The sequence below is a fragment of the Ostrea edulis genome, chromosome 9, assembly GCF_947568905.1.
Source record: "Ostrea edulis chromosome 9, xbOstEdul1.1, whole genome shotgun sequence".
Lineage (NCBI taxonomy): Eukaryota > Metazoa > Mollusca > Bivalvia > Ostreida > Ostreidae > Ostrea > Ostrea edulis.
Genome location: NC_079172.1, coordinates 61,539,091 through 61,564,441, shown reverse-complemented (window position 1 = coordinate 61,564,441; position 25,351 = coordinate 61,539,091). Strand labels below are relative to the sequence as shown.

Here is a 25,351-nt window from a genome sequence, read left to right as displayed (position 1 = left end):
TTAATTGTTTAAAATGGAAATAAGCCTGTTGGCTTCTTGGGGTTATCCAAGATAAAGGGCAATATTTAATTTTTTTTTTATTTTTTATTTTTGGGAGTTGAACTATGTTCAATCTCCCTGGGTCATCACGCACTTTTCTGCGCAGTAATTTGTATTGATTTGTATAGTGGTCGTCAGCGGGGGTTCTGTGTCAGCTGATTTACTCCTAGGTAAATCAACATAAACTTTTATAAACATCCGCCATTAAATAATCCATGTAACTTTTCTGAATTAATCTAATTTTGATTATTGACATGTAAGGAAATGCAATGATATTGTATTCAAATCAATTTGAATACAGGATTTCGATCAAATTGATACTGATATAGATAGAAAAATAAAAGATAAAGTTGAAAATTGTCGTTTGTAGCGCAGAGTCACCTATAAACATTGATAGGGAAACGAACGACAACTGCACACAAGAAAATTTACAAGAAATAACTCTACAACATTGCGTATGTGTATATATTTGGTTTTTTTTTAATGTGATATAAAAAACGCTTGATGTTACATGTATATTGAATTAAAACACGTCATTCCCAGTCAACAACTTTCTATTGGGATCGGAATACGAAATAATATTTCTTATATCCGGTTGCAAAGTGAAACTGCTTCATGCTTCAAGTTATTAAATTACGTAGTAATTGCACGTTACACATTAGAGAACTGTGTCTTTTAATAAAGAAAGTCACAGAATAGATACAAAATGAGTGTACCTTATTCATTACTGTTACCGAGCTTTCGTCGACGAAAATCTCGAAATGGCGTGTTTCGCTGCGCTTGATGACGGTAAGGTCCACATTTTTTACGTGAGTAGTGTGATATTTGTTTATGAATTTTTTGTGCATACATGGTATGTCTCGGCTAGGAATAATGGAAACTTTCTCACCTATGTATGTAAAGACATATTAATCTCTATTTTTAAAAATGTAGAACACTTTTATCAAATGACAATGTTTGAAAACGCTTAGAGCCCCGATGTCAGAATTTCCTTTTCCAAGACATCAGTATGTCAAATTCATTATCCTTTTTTAATAGTATGTACCATATTTTGTACCAGTTATCCATTTTGAATCCCCTATTACAATGAGATTTTGCTGCACTCTGTAATGTTTAAGTGGATGTCATGAGTGTGTGTCAAACAGAAATTTTAAGAGCATGGGATAAGGTGCTGCCATGTATGACTTCACTATCAAAGTTTAACCCAGTTGCCACAATGTTGAATTTATGCTGCAAAAAGGATTGGAAATTGCTCTGGTCAAAACACATTGTTTATTTGTCTACAGATGAAAGAGACATGAGGACTCTCCCTCACAAACTGAAAAAAAAAATAGTTATGGATCTTGTACATGTATAGTTTATTCAACATCACAAGTCTGATTCCACTATATTCTTCCCATTCTGTCAGGTTCATTCACCCCCTGTTTGAGCCACAGTATAATATCCCAAATACCTTGGCAATAAATAACATTATTTGACTAGTGTTTCATTTTTAGGGGAGTTGCGATGAAGTCGAACTCGGCTCATGATCTGATGAAGTGCCTTGGGACGGGCAGGCGGGCACGCATCAACATTTCATTTCCGCACCATAGCTCTTGAGCAAATTATAGGATCTCATTCAAACTTATATGGATTGTCACCCTCAGTAAGATGAGGAAGCCTATCGATTCTGGGGTCACTAGGTCAAAGGTCAAGGTCACAGTGGCTATAAATAGACTGAAATTTGGAGAAAATTTTGTTTTCCGCACCATAGCTCTTGAACGAATCATACGATCTCAATCAAACTTAGATGGATTGTCACCCTCAGTAAGACCAGGAAGCCTATCGATTCTGGGGTCACAAGGTCAAAGGTCAAAGTCACAGTGGCTATAAATAGACTGAAATTTGGAGAAAATTTTGTTTTCTGCACTATGATTTTTTAACAAATTATAGGATCTCAATTAAACTTAGATGGATTATCGCCCTTGATTAGACAAAGAAGCCTATTGATTTTGGTCAAGGGTTAAAGGTCAAGGTCACAAAGGATTTAAGTCGGCTGAAATTTACGTACGAAAATTTTGCTCCCTGCTTGATAATTCTTGCAAACTTTTCTGCCGGTTCCCTCTATGCCCATTCCTTGCGCAACTCGGCTTGTGCATTTCCGATGCCGGACAGTTTTTAATTTTTTTGCATTTCATTTATTTTGAGTTATTATACAATTATTTACCATTCCATTGATCCTCTACAGGACTGTAGTATACTCAGGTGACAGTTTAGCATATTGGACTACCTTTTCAAGTAATGAATCCTTAGAATTAGCTACAACTAGGATTAAACTTGAATGTATATATACAGGGGAAAAACTTCTTCATAACTGCAAGGCATTGAAAACCATATTGATTTGAATGTTTGGGCCATAATATGTGGTCACATTTTTGATGAGAATATAAAGGGGTGAAATTCTAGAAAACAACAACACGACTTCAGTTACTCGAGGAGCGTTGTGGCCCATGGGCCTTCCATTATCCATGTTTGCTGTTGTAACGCTTTGAAAAACAACAACAATTGATTTGTATCTAAAATCATGATAATATTCAGTCATTTATCCCCCTACCCTTCCAGTGCTATCTGTTCTAACTGAATTTCCACAATGTTCAACTCCCACGAGTACTTTAAGTACTTTGATTTTATGAGCCTAGTGCTGGGACAATTTTAAGTCCAATCTGTGATTGTAAATGCAAAATGTGATATTATTTATAGAAAGTGTTATTTTATGTGATATTATGTCAAGTCAATTGTTATTCTTTGTCTAACGTGCCTTTATCTGAATAAACATAATAATAATAATTGTATAAGAAATTAATACGCAGTCAATTCTTTTAAAGAGCAACATTAAAGAAACATTAAATCAATTGTAAACATGTTGAAATGATAATATTAATCTTTAATTCGATAGTTGCTCTCTCCTCTCTCTCTCTCTCTCTCTCTCTCTCTCTCTCTCTCTCTCTCTCTCTCTTTCTTTCTCTCTCTCATAGAATTATTTCGCGCATCATTTGAATGTGCACATTGATTGAATCATTTTAGCGCGCAATTGTTATCATTAATTCCCCTGAAGAAAGCAAGAATTCAATTATCAATTGAGCAGAATAATTAATGCTAACAATAATTCACTTAATGCACACAATGATTCGATTATTTGCAGAGATCTTTAATTGAATTGTTGCGCAAATCAAATTATTGGATGGTATTTTCAAATATATATTTGAATTTATGTTAATTCTGCGCTTCATAGGTACATGAATGATCAAATTTTCACGTATTTGCTGCGGGAAACAGATATGAAAACAAAGCATATGCAGATATTTGAGGTGCCTTAAAGGACACATCGCATGTTTTTAAACTTATTAATTTTTTCAGCAAAATTAATTCATTTCATGCCTAAAACTACTTTACATGTGTTTTAAATGAAACAGTTTGCGTAGTTTTCGAGTTTGAAAGCGATGAAATTCAAATCTTGCGATATGCATATTTTCTTCGATATTTTACGCGCCATTATCTGTGACGTCATATGCGACCTCGAGCGAGAAGATTTGAAAACAGTTGATAGTCATTTCATAAACAGATTAGATTTAATTGACAAACAAACAATTATCACATTAACAGTTTGTAAATAACACTGCATTAGGGTGTTTTGTGCCGTTTAAGGGTGTACTTGCTGTCAGTAGAGAAGATTTGGACTGTGTTTTTTTCAATTTTCGAAGGAAGGCATGAGGGACAAGACGTGAATATTTTTTGTCGGCACAACGACTTTGCCATAAAAACCCCCAGTAGAATTTGTCCCTGTACTTTTTCAAACAAGCACTTGGACAAATACGTAGATAAACTGCGAGAAAATGGTTCTATCGAAGCTACGCACTGTTACATATAGGCCTACGGCATATGCTTTCCGTTCTGCTCTCGAATTCAATACACACTCGCACCAACTGACCTTCACCTTGTAACAACATATAGGCAGAACTTTGCTAGCAGTGTCTACCAACTGGTAGTTTTAAAAAAGAAATTTAAAGATAAAAGATAATTGAACTTTCAATTATAAATAATAAAATATAATATTTCCCCGACTTTGAATTGAATTATAATGCTTACATTTTTTTTAAGGAACGCGTATGTGTTTACAACAACAGCACGCCGCGCTCCCACTTCCTAAGTAACAACGTGTTGATAACAAAAAATAATGATTAGGCCTAATAAAATTGCTTTAATAAAATAATTTAAAAGTACTGTGATTTTCACAATAAGTTTGATCATTATTATTTTTTTTTCTTTTTCGAAATGCTCCCGTGACAGTAGGCCTAGTTGTCAATGATACATAATCGCATCATAATTTAGGCCTATCTAACTTCTCCAAAAATAAATTTAATAATAGTTGCAATGTTTATTTTAGAAAATCAACACCGCTAATTACAGTTGTTTACAGACATGGCATTACCAAATTGTGTTTAGACAGTGATCCGATGTAAACATTATTTACTCGCAAATTTATGCAGATTTCATATTCGCTTTTCTCGCTACATTTGGGTCGTTATTTGTATGCACTGGTGGCTAAAAGATATAAGACTCGAGAAATTTGTCAACATCGAAATAAATGTTATCCATGGTAAATAAATTAGGCCCCTAAAACCCGAGTTTTTAGAAATATCTAACACTTCTTTTACAACAAGTTGATGGACGAAGGTCGCATATGACGTCACTGTACCACGTGACTACCTATCTAATTAACTAGGCTTTTTGAAATCGGGGCTTAGATTTAAGTCCGTATTGTGGCTAATTATCGCAATACTTCAGCGAACGAACTATTACAATTAATTTCTATAAGCATAAGGAAGACAAAATGCATATAATTCTGTATACTTTGAAAACACGAGATGTGTCCTTTAAAGGACACTTGATACCCCCTCCCCCTCCCCCCCCCCCCCCCCCCCCAAAAATAATCCACGCATGGGTTGATATATAATGTTTGGATTAGTTTGGTTGTAATAAGTACAAACATGAAATTCCAAGAAAAACAATTGCTATGATGTTCAATGGTTGAACTGTATAATTTTCTCCACAGTTTTGAACTTAATTGAGAAATCATGGAAATAAATCACATTTCACGCAGTAGATTTTATTTATTTTACATATATTTAATTTTGGGTAATTGTGGGTTGTTGTTGTTTCTAGCAAGTTCAGGGGTTTTGTTCACGATTTGATTTCACAGACTAGTAGAATCAAAGTCTAACGAGAGCGTGAAGAGACCGCGCACATTTCCGGCACGTGAAGAGACCGCGCACATTTCCGGCACGACACCCCCATATCTCTTTGTTTCTCACTATTCTCATCCGCATATCGCTTTGAAATTACATCACCTTTGTCAATCATCAACTTTACCTTTTGTGAATATATTCCAAGTAGTATAGTTTGTTCTTCATCCATACAGATGAAACGCACACACGCACGCGCACCAGACTGAAGGACTATGACCCCCATGATAGTAATTAACCATATACTAAGGATCTAACATTTATAATTTTCAACTAAAAATGAATGCAAAAATAATTCAAAGAAGTTCGGACCCCTGTCTGCCTCAGCCTTCTGGATCAGCGCATGTCAAAGACATTTAATATAGCAGAACTTTTGTAGTTTGAAAATAGCTACTGGGTAAATTATGGACAGGTTCTGTAGTGGAAGTTTTCAAAATAAATATTTTCTTACCTAAAAGCGTTAATAACCACCGCCATTATATTGCACAGCCTTCCTGTACAAATATTTTGGGATCCACCTCTTTCGTTGTGAGATAACACGTTGGTCTCTTATCACTAGAGCAAACACTTCCCTGGATTGGGTATACACACGTCCGGGTTATAACTCTCTATTGACAATGAATTAACTATTTACACTAATGTGTGTGTATAAGAAGGTTTATTTTTTATAAAGGTGTACGAGGTCCGTTATTTGAGATCACAGAATGGAGACCCTACGGAGGACGTTCAGGAGAAGGCGTAACAAAGACTACTCCCCAATCAACCCGCTGTTGAAATACTTCCTTTTCTTTGAGAATTTTCTGATATGGGTAGGTATATGTGTATGTTTCTGTTCCAGTTAGATATATAATCATATAGATCATGTGGTAGAATGGTGTGAGTTTTATATGATGTCACTGGAACTAAAAATACCTCCATTTCTAGCTCTGACAGATAACAGGACATTGATATACTACACAATGGGCAGAACACCCTGATGTGTATAGTATTTCCTCTATAAGTACTCATGATATGCTACTGATTTTGTATAACTCGGTTTTGTAAGATTTCATGTTGTACTAACATCGAAACCAGTGGTCTGGTGCAGGTCTTATATCGAGTGTAAAAATACAAGCAATATCTTAGTTATGTTGGCTTCTTGATACTAATTATTCTCAAGTATATTCCCACTGAAGAAAAATAATCCTTAATCTTTCTTTCTTAATTTTTATTAAAAGCACTTATTTACAGTATCATTATTGTACTGAATGTGGATTGGAGCGATTCACGGAATAAAACCCTCAACTTACATGTACACGAGAGATATTCAAATTTACCCCGTCAATAATTCATGTCTCCAGCACACAGGCACTTGTTTCTGTAAATGACTTATGACCTCTGTATACTAATAATAACACGTGTTATTATTAGTATACAGAGGTAATAAATATACAGAAACAAGTGCCTGTGCTCCAGCATACCTTAAATACACCATTAGACTGAATTAATGTTTATATATACAACTCTTGCTAGGCAATTCTTCTTTGGGTTTTTTTTCTTCTTACTTCAAATGGTGATATAGTTAACTTGTTATGTGCATTCATGAGGTTCGATTTTTTGAAGAGAAAGAAGGAAGAAAATACAAATTTATACACAAAAATCACATAATAGTATAGATTCACAGATGGCACGTTTACAATGGGAAAGAATGGTGTTTACTTTTAAACACAAGAAATATGTTCCAGTATGTTTTCCTAAAAAGTCTAACTTTGTGTTACAGGTACAATATACCGAATGTCAACAAAATGATCGTGTATTTTATTTTATTATATGATTGAATAATTCCTAGCTCTCTAATTGGCTGAGATCCAACAATGTAGAAATCATACTACGTTATGTTTACCTGCACGTGACCTTCCAGTTGAACATAAGGAATTATTTTTTCCACATAGGACAAAAAATAGGTCGTTGAAACTTACAATTAAAGCAAAGAACAATCTTGAAGGGTTATTTAATCATATAATAAAACAATTATTGCTGTTTTTGAGGTCAATACGATGATTTAGACACCTGAGGAGTACAATATTCACCGAGCCCGGGTGTCTAAATCATCGTATTGACCTCAAAAACAGCAATAATTGTATAATATGTCATGTTTCTAAAACTAGGGGGATAAAATAGTAGACCAATACGGAATGATCATTTCAGCTTGTAGGTCTCGCCATGACGGGAATAGGAGCTTATGTTCTTTACATGAAGAAGAAGGTTGTCAAGGACGCGTTCGATTTCTTTCTCGACCCGTCCACTCTAATGTGCACAGGGGGCGCCATCGTCGTGTTCATCACCTTCTTCGGATGTATGGGGGCTCTGAGAGAGAACACGTGTTTGCTGAAAACGGTGAGGATATAGACAGTTTCATTTGAAAGTAACAGGAAAAAAAAAAAAAAAATAAAAAAAAAAAAAAAATATATATATATATATATATATATATATATATATATATATATATATACACACACATATATATGTATATATATATAATTAAGTCTATTTTTATCACTTCTTCGATTTTGGATCAGCTCTTTGGGCGAATAAGGCATGTCCTAATTCGCTCCACTTTTAACATTGATTGGCAAGTCTAAAGACCAAAAAACATGTAGTCTGCGTTGTAAATACGTTTGTAGATTAGTGTAGTTGTAGTGCTAGATGTATTTATATATGTAGTTTTTGTGTTATTATTCTCTGTTGATATTGCCCACATTATGTAATTCTTTTCATTTGTCCTGAAGAAGGGTCGTCCCGAAAATTTGACAATCTGGTTGTTCGTGTCGTTGGTCATTTTAGTGCTTTGTATGTATGTATATATATATATATATATATATATATATATATTAATTAAAACGTCATCGAAAGTATTTTTGACTTGTCTGGATGGTCTAGCGCGCTGGTCAAACACTGCTAGGATATTTGGTTTCACAGATGTTTTCTTTGTGTTTATTTCCAGTACAACTACATTTTGAGTTTTATCTTTTTGGGAGAAATGGTCCTAATCATCCTGATTTTCGTTTTCTATTACGTTCCCGAGTCTCGTGATACGTTAGGAATTTTCCCAGAAAAAAGTATGAGTGACGCAATCCAAAAATACGGTGTTGTGGATGATGACGACATGGTCAGTTTGATAGACAACATACAGAAAACGGTAAGACAACATACAAACACGATAAAACATCATGCAGAGAGAAAATGCAAAGATACAGGATGATTTAACAGTTACATTGATAGGTCTATGCTCTGTATATTATTTGACAGTTACATTACTGGGGTCTATGCTCTGTATATTATTTGACAGTTACATTACTGGAGTCTATGCTCTATATATTATTTGACAGTTACATTACTGGGGTGTATGCTCTATATATTATTTGACAGTTACATTACTGGGGTCTATACTCTATATATGACAGTTACATTACTGGGTCATGCTCTATATATTATTTGACAGTTAAATTACTGGGGTCTATACTCTATATATATTTTGACAGTTACATTACTGGGGTGTATGCTCTATATATTATTTGACAGTTACATTACTGGGGTCTATACTCTATATATTATTTGACAGTTACATTACTGGGGTGTATGCTCTATATATTATTTGACAGTTACATTACTGGGGTCTATACTCTATATATTATTTGACAGTTACATTACTGGGGTGTATGCTCTATATATTATTTGACAGTTACATTACTGGAGTCTATATTCTATATATTATTTGACAGTTACATTACTGGGGTGTATGCTCTATATATTATTTGACAGTTACATTACTGGGGTCTATACTCTATATATTATTTGACAGTTACATTACTGGAGTGTATGCTCTATATATTATTTGACAGTTACATTGCTGTGGTTTGACTGTCATTGATGGTGCTCTATATAAAAAGTTACAATGATGTGGATGTATTATATATTAACAATGATAATTCTCATTCATATCTCGATTCGATATATCCCAGTGAACTCGAAATAAAAGACACCACAGAGTCGTCCACTTCTGCTTCATACTTGGATATTTTATTGAAAATAGATATCAACGGCAAATTAACAGCTAAACTTTATGATAAACGGGGTGATTTCAGCTTCTCCACCATCGTCAACATCCCATATCTATGTAGCAATATTCCATTATCACCTGCATATGGTGTTTATATCTCTCAACTGATTCGATATGCAAGAACTTGTTTTACGTATGATCAGTTTTCAAATCGAGGCAGGCTACTGACAAACAAGTTGATGGTGCAGGAGTTTCAACGGTCTCGTTTAAAGTCAGCATTTCGCAAATTCAATTGGGTCGTTCTTAGCACATGCGCTGATTGTGACTACGGATAACTCCGTTTACCTGATCAGGAGATCACGGCGGGTGTGACCGGTCGACAGGGGATGCTTACTCCTCCTAGACTCCTGATCCCACCTTTGGTATATCCAGAGATCTGTGTTTGCCCACCTCTGTATTTTGTATTGCTTATAGGAGTTATGAGATTGATCACTGTTCGTTATCTTCACCTTTATAGGAGTTACGAGATTGATCACTGTTCGTTATCTTCACCTTTCTCAGTTTCATTACTGTGCTTTGACATTAATGATACTCTCTATATATTATTTGACAGTTACAATGCTGTGGTCTATGCTCTATATATATCATTTGACAGCTGCAGTGCTGTGGTCTGGCTGACAGTGATGAGGGATATAAGGATTGGAACAGAAATATTTACTACAACTGTACCAAGTCCAACGATAGCCCGGAGGCATGCTCAGTGCCAGCTTCCTGCTGTAAAATCAAACCGGTATAAAATCACGTGCAGATAAAAATAGAAAGTATGGTATAAAACAGTGATATCGAACTTTATAGCGGGTTTATTACCAGTAAATCAATGGCTTGTGAAAAAGTGAGTAAACGTGTGCATAATGCCAAGCATAAAACACACGGGGTTCGATTGGGGTTTTTCAATATGGCATAGTTTCGATGGATGCTTCACTTGTATCCGTCCGTCTATCTGTAACATTTTGGTAAATGAAACTTCACAAGAAGAATGATTGATCTCAGACTCAAATTAGTTTTGAGGTCAGAAAGGTCACTTATTTAGAGGAAATTATTTCTGGATAATACCTCAAATGCTATTTGAGCTCTTACAATGAAAATGCCTAGACGTATGAAGAGTCTTTTCACAGAAAGATAAGCCATACTGTTACTAGTATATAGGTCAATGGTCAAAGTCAGTGAATCATATATGGCAAGAAATGGTTCAAATTCTGTTTGGCTTGGTTTCCAAGAGATAACTGCATATCAAATACTTCTGAACCATGTCGAATCTTTCACCAAAAGATAAACTAATGTATCAGTTTTAAACTACAAACACCCATTAAGTCCTATAAACTAATGAGTCAACTTTGAGATACAAAGGTCAATGTCACCAAGCTCACATGTGTCAAAAACTTGTCTTGAAACGAAATATTTATTATTGTGATTTAGAACTGAAACTAAGTAGGGAGAGTCTCAGAAAATGATCCCCCTTTACTTATATTAATATTCAAACTATAATCACCCGTTAAGTTATATTCACTGAATTTGTTAATTGTAAACTCCAGATTATGAAGTCATATACTGCATGATGTTGTTTACCGTAGTGTAAAACAACAGCATTCGCTGAACAGTTTGTTGCTCGTTCGTTGTTAATCTCCCACTCGAGAGATTGAACTTCAACCGCTATGATAAATGATGTGTAACAATTTTTGACCAATGCAGGTGATGAAGTAAGGATTCTTTATTGTACCTACATGTACATATTATTTCACTCATATGGAGACGTCACCATTGCCGGTGAAGAGCTGCAAAATTTAGATCTAGATGCTCGGCACTTATGGCCTTTGAGCAGGGAGGGATCTTCCCGCTGTGACGCGGGGCCTCGGTTTTTGCGGTCTCATCCGAAGGACCACCCTATTTAGTCGCCTTTTACGACAAGCAAGGGGTACTGAGGACCTATTCTAACCCGGGTCCCAACGGCCGTATTCGAAATACCTGTGACTTTTTTCTTTTGATGTCAGGTGCTAAGTTAATGTGGTGTAGGGATAGGCACAATCTAGATGTTAAACGTTCTGGGTTTGACGTGACACTGAGGTTGCGAATAGACTCCGGGACCTCCCTCTTTCGAAGCAAGCACCCTAATAACTAGCTACAGAACAAACTAGCAACTTCCTGTCTCCAATATGTATATCAAATACGCAACTCAGAAGTGTTTCTGCTATTGCTGATGTATAATTTTTACTTTGTTATCAATTGACAGGGAGAGGAAATGAATGTCCTTTGTGGTCGAAAAGTAATGCAATTCGGTACAGGCGTAAGTAGAATTGATGTATTCTTTATTAATCACATTTCGGTGTAGATATGTTTTGTTTCAATCAATGTACATGTATATCATTATGCTTCATAAGTCGTATCACGGGGTTTTTCCCGCAGCTTTTTATCTCTGTATAATATACTAATAATTTCAGCGGAATATATTTTGGTGGACACGGAGTTCCAAAACAAAAACTGATAAGCAGTGTAGTGTTAATTACCTATCTGTAAAACGTTTTATTGTAGACAGAAACAACTGACATGAAAACAGTAGTTTATTTACCTCCCAAGCTGAAGAGTGCTACATGTACCTATAACATGCAATCGGAACTCCTCGAATGTCTCGCGCACTCAACATAGATCTCGGATGTAATACGATGGCATCCATGAGCGAATCTGATGCATTGCTGTGACGTCACAATTGACAATGCATCAAATTCGCTCATGGATGCCATCGTATTACATCCGAGATCTATGTTGAGTGCGCGAGACATTCGAGGAGTTCCGATTGCTATAACATGGTCTCGCTTTCCCCAGACTCGTGCCATAGTCTCAATTGTAACTTCTCGGCCAATTTTACGAGCAATAGAATTTATCGCTCGCGGAAAGCACGATTAGTTACGATTGAGTCTAGTCTATTTCTTGCTTATATGTTTCTTTATGGTAATTGCCATTTTGGTTTAGCACTTTATCGCCCTCTTCTGGTTACAAAATCGTACCAGACTCTCGCTCGTGCAAATTCTCGACAGCAAGAGTTTGTCTACTACTGCCATACAGAGTTCATACATGTAAATATAATGATTGCAGACATATATACTTGGATGCAAATTTACCTATCAAAAATTTGGCAGTAGGATAACAAACTGCTATATGAGGGTAGTTTTAAAAAGCATCATATTGACCGAAAATGTCAATAATTCTTTTATTAATGTAACCGAGTACTTTAAAACACTTTAAGTGGCTATTAGACCCTACGGAACGATACTTGGTCGGCCATCTTTGTAGACGTAAATATAACTGCAATAAATTGTCGAGAGTAAATAAATTGAATAACCGGCTATCGCGCGACACGTGCAGAACTTACCACGAGATACCTGGTCGGTCACATTTATCACTTTAGATTGGGTTTGATTCAACAATTCTTACTCCAGTTTGTGATAGAAGGCACTTTGTTTACAGTATAGTGAGCAGAGAAGCGAAATTTCGTTAATGAGAGACCAAAAATGATGATAAATCGATCAATTTTGAAATTTCCAATTTATTTTGTGACTGAAGGCAAATTGCGGAACTCGCCAGTACTTCCCTTATAATAGGAGTATCATTAAATGTGATTACCTTCGTCTCCTTACTGTCAAGAATCTAGAATTATGTTGCAAAGGTCATGGAAACTTTTAAAAATAAAAGTTGATTCGGTAATATTTACAGTTCCAGCTGTTTCCCTGAGATACATGTAAATTTGTAACTCTTCGAAACGTTCGATGTTAATTTCATTCTATAATTAGAGGTCGCGTCATCAAGATGTTAATTTCATATAGCCCACTGACGTCATGACAACTTGCTGCTTATGCAAGTGAGAAATTTACATGTGGATGTAGTATAGGAGCTTCAAATGGTTATCACAGCGAAAACAGAAATGTAAATATTCTTTAATGATAAACAATTTACTGCATAAACTTTCGGTGCATAGGAAGTTTTAAGCACCTTCGAAAACCAAATCCCCTCCGGCGTTGCCATTATTGGGTAGTATAAATTTTGAATGATAAGTGTCATACATGTATATATATACGCGTCTTGCTACATATATCATACAATAAATGTTAGAATTCATTCACACATTTAAGAAACCTTTACATTCTCTGATTTTGTGACTGAGTGACCAGGTCTTACGTTTGATATTTCCCGCCATTTGTTGATAGGGCATTGTAACAGATGGTCCGTACGTGAGCCGCATCAACAAGGCGGGATGCATTAGATCCTTGGGAACGTGGATCCAGACTAACGCTATGGTGCTGGGCGGTATTCTGCTGGGCATACTTCTGCCTCAGGTGAGTAAGTCCAGGCTAGATCGACGTCCCGTGACGAGAAGTACCGCATGCTGTAGACTCAGCACAGTGGCGAGTTCTCCAGCTTGCGAACGTCTACTGCGGCACAGGACCTCCATGCTTAAGGTCCTGTGACTTTTTAAATTCTAATGTTAAGTATTAATTAGCGAAAGAAGTCCTATTAACGAGTCAGATCTATCATGGTCGGAGCTCAAACCCACGACCTGTTTCCCCACAGTACATACCGGTTGAGCTACGTTGGTAATTGGATACCCAGGTCTACATTCTGTGGAACTGAGAGATTCCGCTTAGAAGTACATGTATTTAGCTTTCTAAAGTCCGTGTTCTTGAATCCGGTTTTATTTTATTTCAGCAATCTTATTCATGTACCAGAAATATCCATTGGGACACCTTTACACCCTTTTCTGTTGTAGATGTTCGTGATGTGTCTGTCGCGATCACTGAGGGATCAAATCAAAGCACAGAAGTCAAAATGGGACCGTCCAAAGCGTTACCATGACAACGGGGCTTTTGAGCGGTAGCGGACTGATATCAAAGACTTGATCTAATACAATTGTGCAGTTTTACCAGTTTTATTTTTAAAAATGGGAGTGTTCTATAAATTAAGAATTTTATATATAGAGGAGGGAATTATGTCCATTTCGTACAAAGCAGATTACATATATTGTATATATGAGATTTTAAAAATATTTGTTTTAATTTTGCAGATTACATATATTGTATAGATCTATATGAGATTTTAAAAATATTTGTTTTAATTTTTTTCTTTCTTGTTACATTATTTCTGGTTCTTTTGTTGATTGAGTTGAATGTTTCATTTTTTATTACCGTTTTAAACAATTGATCTAAAACATATCATTTTTATGTGATGAATTATAAGAATGAGAGAGAGAGAGAGAGAGAGAGAGAGAGAGAGAGAGAGAGAGATCTTTTCATTCCATGAACATTGTAAATCAAACTTCAGGACCATGGTTAAACATTTTAAGAAATGAAAGAGTATGCACTTTATGTAATAATAATGATTTGACTGATGAGTTCCATTATTTATTTATATGTACTGATGAAACTATTAATAAAGATTGGAAAACTTGGATAGATATTATACAAATAGAACAGACAGATATAAATTTAAACAGCTTAATTGTAAAAATATTATTGTACTTAAAGATTATGCAAATTTTAATGGTTATAAGGGAGAGGGCATGTCCTCCATGTTAACTGCATGCTATGTACAATATTATATTATATATTACGAATTACTTCTCTACAATACACATGTTGTATGTATTTGAGAATAAATAATTTTGTTGTGTTGTTGTTACCATGTCACAGACTGATCAGCTGTTCCAGGTCTATGTTTTTATAAATGTTCTCACAGCAATCAATCCAACAATAAATTCAGATTATGAGATCATATTTCAATAGTTTATTTTTGTGTAATTAACTCAGTCTGTGAACAAAATGATTAAAATCAGCAAAATAACAATTAACATGTGTTTAACAACCATTAGATACTGAAAATTGATGCTATCTTATTCCTAGTATATGGAAGAATTTATATATTGGAATCCAAATATACAGCTTTTCACAAATATACACAACAAACAGGCCTACTGGCCGCAATGCTCGCCTGAGTCACCTTGTTTATACAAGGCTCAGTTTATAATTTTGGGACTCTAATAGTCTAATTCTTCAAACCCCTATTGGGACCCAGCACAATCATGGTTTGAACATATTCTTCTATGGGTACTTGAGGATTGATTAAGTGCCCTAGCTAATGTCACTGTTTTCCAAGATAAAGATTTTTTTGAATATTGATATGCAAAATTCAAACCCATATAGCCCCAGGGGTTATCGTTGGAACAGTTTTGAATTTGACCAATTGACTGAAAGTTTCACGCAAAGTTTTCTGGTATAAAGTCTTTAATTCCGTTTAACACTGAACCCTATTCCACAGTTATCTCCCCTTGGAAGGAACAGGGTCCTTCTTTAAAACAGATTTATTCCCCTTCACCCCAAAATATTTCATTCAAATTAAGTTTGCTGTCGTTCTGAAAAGAAGATGAAATCTTTTCTCTTTAGAAAAGTGGGTGAAATTTGAATCCACTTTACCCAAAAACATTTGGTGGTATGTTTGGTTGAATTTTTCCTTTGGTTCTGGCCTATAAGAATTGTCAAAACAGTGACACACAGACAGAAGACAAGTAATCAATCGGAAAGGAGAGTAAATACGAAAGTGGAAGATTCTATGCAGATTTTAGCATGATCAAAGATTCTCAGTATTAAAACAACAAAAACTTGCACAATTCAAAATACTTGCTTACATATGACTGTGGTATATAATAGGTTTCTTAATAGTATGCCCTCAATCAGGAGATTCAAAGATTGTTTTTAAATTATAACAACAAAAATATAATCATATATATGAAAACAATTAAATTAAAAGATGATAAACAAATATTTAGCAGTTAAAACTAGGTATCAAATACTTAATAGTCAGATTCTTACTTTTCTTAAAGAAATGAACAAAATATGTACTCGCACTAAACTGAACATATTTACCGTATATCGGGTAAGTTTGGTGCTTTAAAAATGTTTTTGGTGGATGATGAATATTCGCCAAAAATAAAAAGCACCAAATTTTTATTCATTTAAATGATACTCTTGTTAAATGAAAATACGTCAAAAAATGAAGTGCTGATGAATTACAAGCTGTAATTTTTGGGAAAATCTGCTAAGTATTCCTTATGACAAAATTACCCGATATACAATATATTTCCCTGTCTCGACTACATGTAACAACAGCTACATTTTGTACATTTCGATGAACATGAAAGGAAGCATGCTGTACTGTTACCTGTACAAAATGTAAAATACCCAGTACAAAAATCACACTCCACACAAAGGTGCTCAGCTCCTGTGACTTAAGTTTACTATAACAGTACTAACTGTACACAATTTCAGTTTTACAAGTCTTAGACTCTTTCTCTGTGTGTATAGACTGTGAGAATATGAAATTCTGATTCTGTTCCATTCTAAAGCAATATCTGATTAGAAATAACGAATGTATGGCTCATAGAATTACATTTACAACAGATTGCATCTCACAAAATAATGCATATTACAATCTACAGCTTTAGTTAACACAGAAACAGATTCTATTAATACTCCAGGCACACCCATTTGACAACTGCTTCATTGATCATTCAGATGATCAAAGTCAAACATCAAACAAAAACAAAAATATTCTATAAGTATCATATTTAGAATATTTGTATAAATAATGGGCAATTCAGTACAAATTCTCCGATTTAATGGCCATCACACAATGACATTAATGACAAAGCTGTTTTGGCATCCTTCAAAGCAAATTTCTACTTTTAGACTAATACTTGTATTAAATTAACAAGGACTCCATAAAGCAAAACATCCCAGCTGCTGATTCAGAGTTTTCTTTCAATTAAACAACGTTCATAATTGTGTCAGATTACACCAATGGAAGTGTCATTAAAACGAATTTTAAAAAATTCAAAAGCCAAAACAAAGAATCACCCTCTTCCTGTGACCATGACTTTTAATACTGAAAATCATTAAAGTTGGAAGAGAAATGTGGAATTCGAAATCTTGCAATGACACAACAGCAAACCAATGATCACATGATGAAACTGTTAGATATCATATAACTCTACAACTTTGTAGGGAGAGGATAAAATTAGTTTTAACACAATTCATTGAATAAGAGACAAGGGTCATACAAGTCAAGCAATCCGAAAATAGAGACAGGGGTCATACAAGTCAGGCAATTTGAAAATAAAAGTAGGAAACTTAAGACTTAATTGTGACAACACAAAGAAGGCTCCGAGTCAAGAGTACCAGATCCGTTTAACCAACTCACTGGTACAACCCATATCAATTTTTCAGCAAGATGATTATCTTTAATTGATTCAATAGCCTTTTGTAGAGATATTTCAAAGCAAGGATCATAAATAGATTTTACTTAAATATTAGCCTAGTCCACTGGTGCTGATTGTCTGACAAATGGACGTCTGCTACAGTGTTGAGCTTTGGCTGAGAGCAATCAAGGACTGTATTTTTGGATTTATTCCGAGTGTACATGGACCGGCATTTGTTTGTTAGACGGCCGGACTGTGTGTTTTTGGATTTATTCCGAGTGTACATGGACCGGCATTTGTTTGTTAGACGGCCATCGACACACCGGGCAGTAGTGGTTGTCTCTTTGTAGCCAGGTCACGATGCAGTGCTGGTGGAAGCTGTGTTTACACGGCAGGCCACATAGCAGCACGCCGTCCTCATAGTCATCCAGACAAACCACACATTGACCACACTCCATGTAGTCACTCGCAATCGCAGAGCCTCCAGCATGGCTCCCATTGCCATCCGACTTCTCTGTGACGAGTTCTGTCTTCTCTGCTTTCACAGATGTATTCTCATGTTCAGAAATGGCACTGATAGAAGGATGCAAAGTGTGTGTATTTTCTGGATTCGTAACAACTTGTTCAGTCCTCTGGCCTTTCTTGGTAAATCGCCAGGTAGGAAGTTGTTTAATGTAATCTGATGACATGTGAGCTGCCATCCAAAGGGACGGAATTTCTTGTTGGTTCCACTCGAGATACGCGTTACGATTCAAGTGACTCAAACTTCGAGGATGTAGTGGGTAAAATAAATGTTCCAAAGTTCGAAACTGAGCGAAGTTCCAATCCTGGTTCAAATCTTCTTCCGACCTTTCCTTATAAAACCACCATCCTATTGCCAGTAAATAAAACCCTAACAAAATTTCTACTAGAATCAGATGTTGACAGTAAAACTTAAAATCAGCTCTAATAAAAGACAAGGTATTGGTACTCCCCATTAGGCGAACCAGCTTAAGACCATAGGGAACAAAATCTGCTATCAAAGGTATTTGGAAAACTGTGAGCAGTCCCATCCATAGCAGAATCAATATTATGTTAAACTTAATGGCGCAGAATAGTAACATTATAATTCTCTTTAAAAACGAACCCTGCACAAGACTAATCTCAAAAATTGTGAGACTATTACAGATAAAAAGGGTTAAAATAAATACATCATTAAGACTGGGGTATAAACACTTTAAGTACGTCTCCATGGATTTAAATGTCACCAATTCTGAGGGTCTGGTCCCATATTCAAATAGTTTTTCTTTAGTGATTATGAAGTATGTCAGATTTTCTGTCTTGAAAAGACGCTTCCATGCCCGACTTTTGATCAGAACTTCTTTTGAAGTCACTCCAAAGCGAATCCTTCCGGGAAAACGGACACTCAATGCTGAGTAAAACAAAGGAACTTGCGACGATTTGGAAACCATGACGATACGAATCTCTGGGTCCTCTGAAGGTTTGTAAGAGATCCAGTTTTTGTTTAATTCATCGGGATCTGTGATGACCAGGACTTTCTGGTTGACCGTGTCCTTTATCCAGTGACTGATGCTGGCCGGCTTATAGTTACCTGTGTATGTGTATAGCTGAACTTGAGACTTGGATTGGAAATTCTGAGGCAGTCCGAGGATCAAGCGAGTAGAATCCCAGTTCTTCAAATGGCAGAACCTGAAAAATACCCATTAGAACATAATGATATCTAATCTTTACATATATCTAAAAATAGTTTGGAGAAATACAGATAATGCACATCAAGTTTTGCTGCCAGTTTGGTTAGTGTAGTGGATTATGGTATGAGGCTATCGATCTATAAACCGTGAAAATAAATTCTGATACAGTCTTGCTTAATATTGAAGAAGTAACTTAGTACTAAAACTACAACTATCAATATTCCAACAAACTTTGATAAGTTTCCAAAACAAAATGATGATCTCAAGAGTTTTTTCCTACCCTTTGATAACAAATCAGAAATTGACATAATTAGCTAAAATTGGAAAAATTCACTAGAGATGTATCATGATAAACTTCATGTACTTATGATGAGAAAATGTGTAATATGTATTTTTCAATTTATGTCAGCTTTAAGGAGGTATGCTACACCAGAGAAATTTGATGTAGATGAAAAGTGGAGGATATGTACAACAATAATTTGAAGTTGAAAATTTTCAAATTTACTTTATTTTGTCAAAAAATACAGTTTTAGAAGAAGGTGATCTGGAAAAAATTTAAAACCCCTGCTGGACTCGAACCTGGGACCTACAGTTCAGCAGTCGGTATTCTAACCTACTGAGCTACTCCGCTAGGTATTTAAATGGAAAAGGAAAAGTCAAATATTGCTGATATCGATTTTTTCATCCATGATTTTAAAGGAAGTCAGCTATTATGACAATGTAGAGTACTACCTTAACCTGCTAAATAAAATGAAGTTTTAAAGCTTTTCTGCTTTGCTCTTTTTTTTCTCAGTCTGTTAATTTTCTACCGCATGCTACAATGCTGAACTTTCTTTTTCTCTGTTCTGTTATTGTGAATTGTGGTTGATAAATTTTCCTATTAACTTTAATTCAGATTCAGTAATAATGTATGTAGTGTGTCCTGATAATAGTGTAGAGTGTCCTGATGTTCAGAACTCAATTCATAATAAAGCCTTTTTAAATAAATTCATATATACTGTGGAGTTAAGGAGATAATTTACACAGAAAAGAATTCATTCATCAATTTATCATAATTCATTTAAATTCATGATTTTTTTCTACAGTTATCCCGTAGGAATTTTTTTTTTAATTTTGTGAAAACCCCCCCAAAACCAAATTTTGTCCTCTCAAACAGAGCACCTACAAATCCTCCACCCAAGACATATTTAAATAACAAATATACATCTTGTACATTTCATCCATTGCAAATTTCTTATTTTATACCTAAATAGTGTTGTCAAACAAAACTCATTCAGTTCATACCTATAATCCGTCTTGCAGTTGAAATTGCCAACCCTGACCCCAAATTTTGTGACCTTTTTGATGACTGATGACCATGTGGCGTCCGAAAGAGGCTTAAAGTTCCACTGCTGTTTGATGACCCTGACCAACCACACACTGTCCTTGGCGTCCTCCACCTGCTCCAAGAAGTGAGATCCACCTGTGAAATTTGTGGGGGTGGATGACTCCTCTAGAACAGCATCACTCACCTCTCCCTCTGTGACCATCCCTGTAAAACAAATATAACATCGAGATATATTCAAGGTGAATTTCTGTCACGAAGGCCAAAAATATAATTTGTGTGTTTCTGCTAACATCCAAGTTTAATTAAGTAGGGTAGGGAATAAATAAAATCTATATTTTTTTTATGTTCCCGCCACAAAGGGGTCGGGGCATATACGCATAGGCGCAACACCTAGTTTTCCAGACTTTTTTTCTAAACACCTTGAGGTATTGAATTAATTTTTTGTATGCAGGTGTATATTGATGAGTTACCGACCGAATTTGATTTTTGTCATGGATCATGGATGAAAAATTGATGGAGTTATGCCCCTTTAACTTAGAAAAATTACTGTTACGAACAGTTTTCCAGACTTTTTTGTAAACGCCTTGAGATATTGAATTTATATTTTTAATCTAAATGTATATCGATGATTTACATATTGAGTTTGAGTTTTATTCTGGCTCCAGTCGTTGATTCTTGATGAAGTTGTGTCCCTTTAACTCAGGGTTGTCACTAGAAATTACTGAAGATGAGTCTCGGACTTGTTGTTTACAAGCAGCTTGATTCCCATGAAAATTTGATGAGTCCCATGAATATTTAATGAGACTTTTTTATATAAGACAAATAAAATGGAAGCAGTAAAAAACATATCAATTTTAAGATTTATATTTAATCATTCGCAACTTGGACTCGGACGACTAATTGTCCACGCCAACAGAATTACTTCCCCGAATCTCCTAGCTATCATCACAACAACCCTATTCAATATTAAACAGCATTTTAATCATATTATTATTGTGATAAAATCGATGCAATATACTATATCGTTGTTTGCCAACGATCTTTAAAACCTACCAAAGTTTACAAAGTATGCTATTTTCGATTCCAATAAAAATGACTACCAGAAGACTTTTACATTTATACATAAAAATAGATCCAGATTTGTAAAACAAACAAATAAATAAATAAGAATAAATAACTGCCAGTGGCAAAATGTTCTTCATTTTTAATGTTATCTAATTATCCTCTGAATATTATATTCTAATTCACACCTAATTGACTGATGCTAAACAAAGAAGTAGGAAAATGGGACACTGCATGTGAACTTGGTGGTATTATTTCAGTTCACTAGAGCATAACGTTTTACCTAAAAAATTTTCCTACTACAAGTTCTAATTAATACACAATATCAGGGCTTCTAAGTATAATTATGATTTTTACTCGGAGTCTGTGACGTGTCCATGGGACTCGTCATATCAGACAAACTTGCGTCCCAAATGAATTTTTTGCGTCTAGGACGCAGATTCTTGCATAAGTGACAGCCCTGTAACTTAGAAAAAATCTTATGACCAGTTTTCCAGACTTGATTTCTAAACGATTTGAGATTTTGAATTGATCTTTTGTAGGCTATTGATTAGTTACAGATCAAGTTTGAATTAATTTTGTTCCAGCTCATTGAATTTTGATGGAGTTGTGCCCCTTTAACTTAGAAAAATTCATTTTTATGGTTGTTAAAACATATACTGTACAGGATTGTTTTTGAGTTCTTCATTGTACTAAATGCATGTAACATACAATCTGAATACCACATTCAATGCTATACTTCGATGGATTTCCTACAACTGACTTTACTGCAGGCAGGTGCATTCGTGTCATGTCGAGACATCTATAATTTCAAATTTTATTTATTACAAGTACACAAAGAAACATTCTAATCGTAATCTCCATTTAAGTTGCAGTATATTCACACATGATTGAACATGTGGGACTCAGTTTTCACTATTAACATGATTAATGCAACTTTTAAATATGCTTTCATATAAATTACGTATGAATTAATTACAAGTGTCCACTCTGAAATAATGATTGTTCAATAATCTTTAACAATATGCTAAAAAATATTTCTGCGATTGTGGATATAATTTAGGGTTGGTTAGGTTAGCGGAAACACTGCAACTTTTATTTTAGGCCTACATATCATGGGACATGGGTGAGGAAAATCTTGTCATGTCTTATTCATTTTAAAATGGTTGCTAAAAAGTTCTACAAAACTACATTGTATGTCATGGTGTATGTATAATATCAAAGTCTCTTGTCAGCTCGATTATTGGTGCGAAAAGGTCATGGCCATGGGAGGATACTGGACTTACAAAGGAAACCTATATGTCCAACCACCATACCCATACATGTATATAGTATCCAGACACCCAAAAAATATAAACACTCTGAGTTACAGAATTGTCTGACTAAGGAAACCTAAAGATATAAACACTCTAAGTTACAGAATTGTCTGACTAAGGAAATAGCACTTATGTTTACCTGTGGCTTCTACCAGTTCACTGAGCTCGGGTTTTTCCACCACCCCTTCATAACTGACCCCTCTCTGCTCTAGAAGTGTCTTCAGTTTCAACACCGACAAGGTCATAGGGTCAAGCAGACGATGTGACAGCACCCCCGTCTCAATCCAGCTCACTGCTTCCAGCAGCCGCGCCAAGACAAAAAGGACGGCCACATATATCAACAGCAAAATCAACTTAAACCACATACTTATCAAATACAGGTCCCTCAATACACAATCTATGACACGTCAGCTCTAAAATTCTCATTCATAATTGAAGACTTGAGCTCCCCTCCAACAGTTACGTAGGGGTACATTTGATTGCCATTTTAAAAATGTACGGTCAGAAACGCGTGCCAGTCTTCAGAATAGACGGGGAAAGTCGGGGTTGGGGCTGGCGAAAACTGTCAAATTTAACCGGAAGTAAACAAGATCGGCCACTATAAGCATTAAAACCAACAGTATATCCTTAAAAAATCCGGAATGTCCTAGTTTGTTTTATTTAAACTTGTGAGATGGTAACATTTTCTAAATAGAAGAAAATTTCCAAGGAGTGCTGCTTTTTGTTGATAACAGTAAAACCAAAACCACGGGCACCTTACGTTGGGGTTCGCACTCGAGGACTTTCGAGGATCTCTTCAAAAACTTTTCATATTTATAACTTACTCATGATATATTTGTTATTTGAAAAGTTTAAGAACGGCTTAATTATAGCATTAAAAATTGAAAAATATACATATTAACTATTGACTTTTCACGAAATGTTTAATTTCTTCCTTAAAAAACAAAACAAACTCCCAGTTTTAATGGGAGAGCGGGGGGGGGGGGGGGGGGGGGGGGGGGGGTGTGTGTTATCTTAGGGACTGCCTTGTGGAACATATATATGGCAAGAAACAAGGACTCTGTTTTTAAGTGATTCTTCTGTACCCAAGGTTACATGCTCGTATGGAGGACGAATCGTAGTATAAATGAAAATTCAATTTTACGGTTCGTGGTCACATTAAAGAACCCCTTTTCAACGTCTTCCGCAAATTATATTTTTGTATATTTTTGATATGTTGTTAAGACTGTATTGTAGTATAACTTAAAGCAATGAAACCTTTTGTAGCAATTTTTTTTGTGTATTGACTATACTATTAGAAGATAAATAGGCTTTGATTTGAACATATCTTATTGCATATATATATAGCCTAATATACAACAGATTTGGACACAAGTTCTTACAACTTACGAGGTTCTCACCTAAGATTAATTGAAAAATAAAAATATGTATATAGACAAAATAAAATGTATGTAATCTTTACTTTTTTAATGTCCAACATTGTACACAAATCTTTCAAGAAGATTATCATTTCGTTTTTTTTTTTTTATTTTTTATTAAACGTATCTCTGATGGATTTATACACGAACTCGTTGATTGCCCCCCCCCCCCCCCCCCCCCAAAAAAAATCCAACACGTTTATAAAACAAATCCTGGAATATTTTATTTCGTTGTTTTTTTTGCATGGAGTATGAATTTCAAATTTTAAAAAAAATCAATTATTTGCACCCTGGGGTGCATGAGCCGAGTTGCATGGGATACATTGTAAAGTCAGGAATGATGTGACATATTTATAATTGTGAAGAACTAATTTCAGTTTTAAATTTTTCGAGTTACTGTCCAGAAACCATATTTGTCTGAAGTTTTCAATCTATTTTCGGTCACTGTGACCTTGACCTTTGACCTTTTTTCTCCAACATCAATAGGGGTCTTCTTTACCTGGTACCCAACAACATATCAAAGTTTCATTTAATTAGATTGTAAACTTTTCGAGTTATCACCCGGAAACCAATAGTTGACGACCGCCCACCCTCCCGCCCACCCGCCCGCATCACCAAACCAATAGCCGAGTTCAACTTCGTTGCAACTCGGCTAAAAATGTAAAATCATATGCATGTTCGTCATAACTTGAAGGATACAGACAGGGGATGCTTACTTATATCTTATAGGCACCTGATCCAACCTCGGGTATACCTAGGGGTCCGTGTTTCCCCAACGTCGGTTACCCACGGGTGTTTCTAATCGATTCTATCCATCATCATGAGGGAGCATGAGTGGACTCAAAACCGTGGTTTGCGACGATGATTTTGCATAGGAGTTG

General features: G+C 35.3%; 2 protein-coding genes across 3 annotated transcripts; one reads left to right on the top strand and one right to left on the bottom strand.

Annotated features, from left to right (window-relative positions):
* The first annotated feature begins 637 nt into the window (after nucleotides 1–637).
* LOC125658052 (tetraspanin-33-like) lies at nucleotides 638–15,179 on the top strand. 2 transcript variants are annotated; one of them, XM_048889105.2, is made up of 8 exons: nucleotides 638–828; nucleotides 5,995–6,130; nucleotides 7,509–7,697; nucleotides 8,305–8,499; nucleotides 10,016–10,150; nucleotides 11,648–11,701; nucleotides 13,617–13,745; nucleotides 14,177–15,179. In XM_048889105.2, exons 2-8 carry the CDS (start codon nucleotides 6,026–6,028, stop codon nucleotides 14,282–14,284), a joined length of 915 nt encoding a protein of 304 aa, XP_048745062.2. In that variant the 5' UTR covers nucleotides 638–828; nucleotides 5,995–6,025; the 3' UTR covers nucleotides 14,285–15,179. The 2 variants fall into 2 exon arrangements, with proteins under 2 accessions (XP_048745062.2, XP_048745063.2); XM_048889106.2 differs by lacking the exon at nucleotides 638–828 and adding an exon at nucleotides 5,847–5,902.
* On the bottom strand, nucleotides 15,175–23,667 carry LOC125658051 (E3 ubiquitin-protein ligase RNF103-like). The gene is made up of 3 exons (XM_048889103.2): nucleotides 23,192–23,667; nucleotides 20,632–20,878; nucleotides 15,175–19,345 (listed from the first exon to the last, which is right to left on the bottom strand). The coding sequence occupies exons 1-3, from the start codon at nucleotides 23,415–23,417 to the stop codon at nucleotides 17,926–17,928; spliced, it is 1,893 nt and encodes a 630-aa protein (XP_048745060.2). The 5' UTR covers nucleotides 23,418–23,667; the 3' UTR covers nucleotides 15,175–17,925.
* Nucleotides 23,668–25,351: the final 1,684 nt, after the last annotated feature.